Source organism: Pararge aegeria, chromosome 18, assembly GCF_905163445.1.
Source record: "Pararge aegeria chromosome 18, ilParAegt1.1, whole genome shotgun sequence".
NCBI lineage: Eukaryota > Metazoa > Arthropoda > Insecta > Lepidoptera > Nymphalidae > Pararge > Pararge aegeria.
In genome coordinates this window covers 14,543,198-14,549,264 of record NC_053197.1, presented here as the reverse complement: position 1 = coordinate 14,549,264, position 6,067 = coordinate 14,543,198, and the positions used below count along the sequence as shown (strand labels likewise).

The following is a 6,067-nucleotide window of genomic DNA, read 5'->3' as shown; positions in this document are numbered from 1 at the left end:
TCAACGTACAGATTGTTCTTCCTTAGGATTTTCATTAACTGTTTCCAATTTAACAGGCGTCTCGTCAACCTTGCCACAGTCTTTTGATTCTTCACCATTTTTCACTTCTTTATTTTCGTCTATATTTACTTCTTTAGTTACTTCAATTTTTGATTCTTTGTCGCTTTCGCTCGTTTCTGCGATTGGCTCGATGGTAATTACTTTTCTGTCGTCTTCGTGTGATACTGCGGCCACAGAGTATAGCACCACATGTCCGTTCTTCTCTGCACTCTGGCGATCCTTAATTTCAACTATTGCACTTCTCACTAGTACAATGATGTAGCAGTTGAACACTGTAAAAATAAAATATGCGTATCGTGAACACGCTACTAGAATATTTTATATTTTACCTATAACTTCAATAGATCCATAGATGGTAAGTTATTTTATGTTTTACGTATAACTTAAATATTACATTACTCATATCGGCCGATAGATGGCACTTGATGTGTACATTAATTACATAAAATGTTTTCTTGGTAGTGAGATGATGACTGCAACGAGGTAACTACATTCGTATAATAGAATCTATTTATTGTGAACCAGATTTTGGTCTTAATATAGATTCACCATCAAAGATGTACCATACATAAATAGGTACTGCAAACGTCAATACACATTCCAACTTTTACTATTTTAAAATTTTTCTATTAGTTTATTTTTGACAGCCGATTGGAGAAGTGGACCTTGCTTTCTATAAATCTTTCTTAAAAAAATGTTTGTATGATGAACATGATTGTTTTTCGACATCTGGGGGTTTATATGTATATAATAAGTATTTGTGTATATTATTCATAGAAATATAGGGTATTGTCGTAGAATGAATAATTAATATTTAATTTTTTCAATGTTTTCGTTTTCTATTTTTAGGACTGCATAATTTTTAGATCACGCGATTAATAATGTAGATTGATAGAGTAACATAGTCAGTAAAATAGACCCCATCAAGAACACACCAGGAGAAAAGTGAATATTGCTTCCTAAAAGACAGGCGTCGGCTTCTTCAACGACTCGACGTGTACTACGGTAGACCCTCAGTGTATTGTGTTTTAGAGGATTCACATGACTAATACTTAGATTTAGATTTATTTAGATTGTCTGTTGTCGTAATTTTATTAATGTATACTGTATAATGGTATACAGTATACCATTGAGCCGATTCCGTATTGATTCATTCATTCACACAATATAATCACTAATCGGAATGGTATACTGTATTATGTATACCATTTGAGCCGACGTGAGCCGATGTATGTACAAACCTATATTCCCTATGATGACAATCTTGGTGAGCAGAGCCACCTTGGCGATGACCATAGAGTAGATCAGCACTGACGTCACCACGGTCGCCATAATGAAATATATGTACACTCGGAGCAGCACGATGTCATCCTTCAAAGGTAAAGAAAATCAAAAAAGTTTATACACACGTACACACTACACACACAAGTTTTACACATTAGCTGTTAACTGCGTTTTTCGTCCGGTTTTTTAAAAATCCCGTGGGAACAGTTTGTTTTTGTGGGAATACAGAAGCCTTTGTTACTTTCCGTCCTTTCAATTACCACAATGCCAAAAATCAAATTATGTGGTTGCTTAGTTAGGACGTAAAGACAGGACAAACGAACAAACTCACTTTTGCATTGATAATTTATATACAACGTGTAAATGAAAACCGACATAATACTTCATAGGGTTTTTTCACCGTTCCCCCGTTCCTTATAAGAACTACTTTCGCCAAAGGTTGTCTGGGAGAGATCGCTTTATCGCGATAAGAATTGTTTTTTTTCTTATGTGTTTCTCTTTGTATTTGGTGTTTGAGTATGCAATAAATAATTTAATTCAAATTCATTTATTGCATATTACAGGTCAGGTTGGATAGAATTATAAGTATGAAGTCCCAATGTATATTGCCGCTTTGGGCGTGCAACAATTACAGAGTAGGTATTATATTTTACAGACTAAAGTTAATTATTTAGAACTAGTACATTAAATGTCATATTTTAATATTATAAAATTCATTAATATTATAAAATGTATTGTTAACTAAAAATTTAAAACACACTTTTTTTAAATTAATTAAATTATTTTCCCTTACGATCTTTGGTTCTTATTATACATTTGTATAGCCATCACACAGACACTTTTGTTAAAGAACGCGGTTTTGTGAGGGGGAAACCTAAACTTATCCCTGCAGCGTTCTCGTTTATGCCGCTCAAATAAATTCTCATTGTTTCTTAGAAATAAAGCAAGTTCAAATATGTATTCAAATATTAATAATAATAATAAATCACGTTAAGACATCATGTTTCATAGTCACTTCAATTAAGGTTTAGGAGGGCTTAAATGAGCACCTCCCTAAAATAATGTGTTATAGTATGTATGTTTATATGTAATAGTAGTCTAACTTTCTAGAAGCTTGTACTTACTCTGTACATAGCACATAGAAGAACGGCGCTGAATCCGAGCTCGGAAGCGTAAGCGATGATACCGGCGGTCGTTGACACCTGTTCTTCCTCTAAAAGTGAGTCCTGTACTTCCATAAGGGGGGGCGTGATTCCTCCATCTGCGGTTCCGATTAGCGATAACATCTAAAATATATAATCAGAATAATAATAAAAAATAATGGATGCAATATTTACATGAATGCCCTAACCTCTGCGGAAGGAAAACCTGTGTTACAGAGGGTAGGTCCTTCTGATGTTACAATGGGTGCTTGTTTATTTGAAATCTATGTTTTATCAAATTTACATATTATAACAATTTATAAGGTTAAAAATGAGAAAATAAAATACAAATTTAACTATAAGTAGGTAAAGAATATATATTGTGTCAGTCTGCATTGGGTATTGTGTGTGTATTATGTGTGTGTGAGCGTGTGAGCGTATGTGCGTGAGTGCGTATATGAGTGCGCAAGTTGATGTTTGTGTGCGTGCGTGACATTCAAAAAACAGTGCACTAACATGAAAGAATGTGTTTACATCATAATCTTTAGTATATCTTCAGTATCGTTATAGCTGAGACCGATAATGAAAGATGGATACTTTTAAGGTATCTTTACCTAAACATCAAGAGCCTACAGTCCACTACTGAAACTAAATGCATCTGCCAACGCAATTTTGCAAAACTAGAAACTTGGTTTCTTTTTTACATTTTTTTACAAATTTAGGCCTTTATTCCTATCAAGTTTCAGGGGGCACCTCCACGAAGTTGTGGTGCCGCTGTGGGATGTCACAGCCGCCAGGAGAAATGCGTTTCTACCGAGCGGCGATACTTCGGTTCCTTTAACTCTACTATCACTTGTACAATTTTTTAATCCTATGGCGTTAGGGCACCTTGGGCACTCTGTAGAAACGCTGATGAGGGTTTTGACCATAATCAGCAAGCTGCAGGGCTAGCATTGGCAGGCGACATTTTGCCTCGGGGGAAAAGATAAAATGTGTCTTATCCACCCTCCGAGCATGGGTACACAGGTAGACATATATCCACAGTGAGTCCACCCGAATTTCATTGTTTCTTATGTGTAAAAGTATTTTTTTTTTAAATATAAATATACTACGACAATACACACATCGCCATCTAGCCCCAAAGTAAGCGTAGCTTGTGTTATGGGCACTAAGAGAGCTGATAAATATTTTTTTATTAATATAATACACATAAATATTTATAATATACAGATAAATACCCAGACACTGAAAAACATTCATGTTCATCAGACAAACATTTTCCAGTTGTGGGAATCGAACCCACAACCTTGGGCTCAGAAAGCAGAGTCGCTGCCCACTGCGCCTCTCAGCCGTCTATATTGTTAGAAATCTTTGTGACCCGTAGTCATACCAACTATTATATCAAGTTGACAAGATATAAAGGTACGGTACTAGACGGCAGACTGGCTCATAGGGCAGCGACCCTGCTTTCTGATTCCAAAGCCCTGGGTTCGATTCCCACAACTGGAAAATGTTTGTGTGATGAACATGGCTGTTTTTCAGTTTTAGTATTTATATGTATATTATAAGTATTTATGAATATCATTCATTCAAAAAAAAAGCATCAGTAAACTTAGTACCCATTACACAAGCTACGCTTATTTTGAGGCTAGATGGCGATTTGTGTATTGTCGTAGTATATTTATTATTCTTCTTAAAAGGTTTTTTTACTCACCGCTATAAACAGATTAAAATATCCTATTATAAGCAAGCCAATGCGGATGGGTGCGAAGCAGCAACATGTGTCCAACTTGAAGTTAACTATCGCGGATTTAGCGTATTTATATGCCTTGTCCATGGCTCCTGAACTGGCCACCTATCCTGACAGTAATTCACGCGAAATGTCCGAAAATAACCGCTAAAACTATTCCACCTACCTGGCAAATTAGGATGCGCTAATCAAAAAGGTTAATTGTATTTTATTAGGCGCCCGTAATAATGACATTGCGTTAACTATCCGCTGGACGATAGTAGTTTTAAATGCTTTACGCAACTGTACAGAAATTTTAATTGAATGGATTGCACGGAACTATAGTATGGCTAAATTGTTGTCTATTTTATGAGGGCGGTTAGCCCCAAGTTCATACGATTATACAACTGAACAATATCATGAATTTAGGGCTCATCTTAATGATTTTACATACGTACCTAGTATCTTCTTTTAATTGTAGAGTTTAAAATATTTATTTGGTTTTTTGTTCGAACGTGATCTCTAGAACAACCGGTGTAATTTTTAGCGTTTTCAATAGCAGCTTTCTTGAGAACTTTTAAACTAACTTTAACGTTTTCAAATTTAAGGAATGAATGTTTGTATGTCCATAATATTTCAAGTTACATAATTATTTAAAGATATTTAGGTTGATAATTTACTAGATCGCCCCCAACAAATTATACAGGGGATCACATTTTATTTGTAAGAACGCGCTAATCTCTGAAACTCGAACAGGAACAGGAGTCGGACAACGGGGGGGCGAAGACCGCGGTGGGTCGTAGGATCAAAGTTTGTACGGTCTTAAGACCCATTCTTGGAGATCGTAGTCGCGGCCAGAAGATAGTGAAATAAAACACAATGTATCAAATAATTGTATTCAATATAATATTTATTTTACCAGGTACACCTCCGTGGTTTTAATATGAAATTGGATAAAATGACAAAAACCGTCCTTATAACATTAATAATTATTACATAATATTTGAAAAAAGAAAACAGTAAGTAATGAAAATTCTTTAAACTATAATCGCATTTTTAAATAATTTCATTTTACTAAAAAAAAAACTAAGGAAAACATTTAAAAACACGATTTATTCCAATTGTATTTAATACATACAAATTATATTATACATTGCAAATTATTTTTATTTGCCTTAAGTTTATTTTACCTAACCAAAAAAAAACATTTTACTATAATAAAATTCAATAATATTACAATAAGTGGCCTTATTAAGGCGAATACTAAACGCATCGCAACGCAATAAGTAGAACTTAATTAAATATAACAATGTTCTTATTGTAGGAATTATCATTTAATTTCGTAGTCACAATATTAATAACTTTCATGAAATAAATGTGTGCAAAAAAAAATCTTTTTAATATTAAAGTAAGGTCTTATACGATCTAAAATTTTCGATACGATACGTCGACGTATACAAGCCTTAATAAGGCAGATACATTTACAAAATTGCTAAATAACTATTCTTTTAATAAGATTTCGATATTATGGGGCAAGGCACTGTAAAATTATTTCTATGCATTCACTATATTGTATATTTTTGCTATTTATTGGGTCCTTTCTCATTTGAACAGCACCTATATTGCAGAATAAATTTGTAAAAGACAAAACTTCACAGCATTTATGTTAAAGTAAAGATATAAACGTTTAGATGGACTCTAAAATAACAAAATCAATATTTTGTCACGATTGCAATGAACGTGTTAAGTGTTCCGGTGCTTTATTACTTTCGCACACCATGTCGTCTATAGTTTATAGGAAAGTGAGCTTTGAGTATTGTGACAAAATGTAAACTACGAGTGTATCACGTCA

The 6,067-nt window shown here is 34.0% G+C and overlaps 1 protein-coding gene across 1 annotated transcript; it reads right to left on the bottom strand.

Annotated features, from left to right (window-relative positions):
- On the bottom strand, positions 1 to 4,338 carry LOC120631784. The gene is made up of 4 exons (XM_039901463.1): positions 4,201 to 4,338; positions 2,469 to 2,630; positions 1,302 to 1,431; positions 1 to 332 (listed from the first exon to the last, which is right to left on the bottom strand). Exons 1-4 carry the CDS (start codon positions 4,321 to 4,323, stop codon positions 1 to 3), a joined length of 747 nt encoding a protein of 248 aa, XP_039757397.1. The 5' UTR covers positions 4,324 to 4,338.
- Between the last annotated feature and the right edge of the window lie 1,729 nt (positions 4,339 to 6,067).

Excerpts from the sequence above, each read along its gene's own strand:
- LOC120631784 (XM_039901463.1), bottom strand. The coding sequence starts at position 4,323 with ATGGACAAGGCATATAAATACGCTAAATCCGCGATAGTTAACTTCAAG. Across the intron at positions 2,631-4,200 it reads ATTTTAATCTGTTTATAGCG|ATGTTATCGCTAATCGGAAC; the intron begins GTGAGTAAAAAA and ends TATATATTTTAG. Across the intron at positions 1,432-2,468 it reads TTCTATGTGCTATGTACAGA|GATGACATCGTGCTGCTCCG; the intron begins GTAAGTACAAGC and ends TTACCTTTGAAG.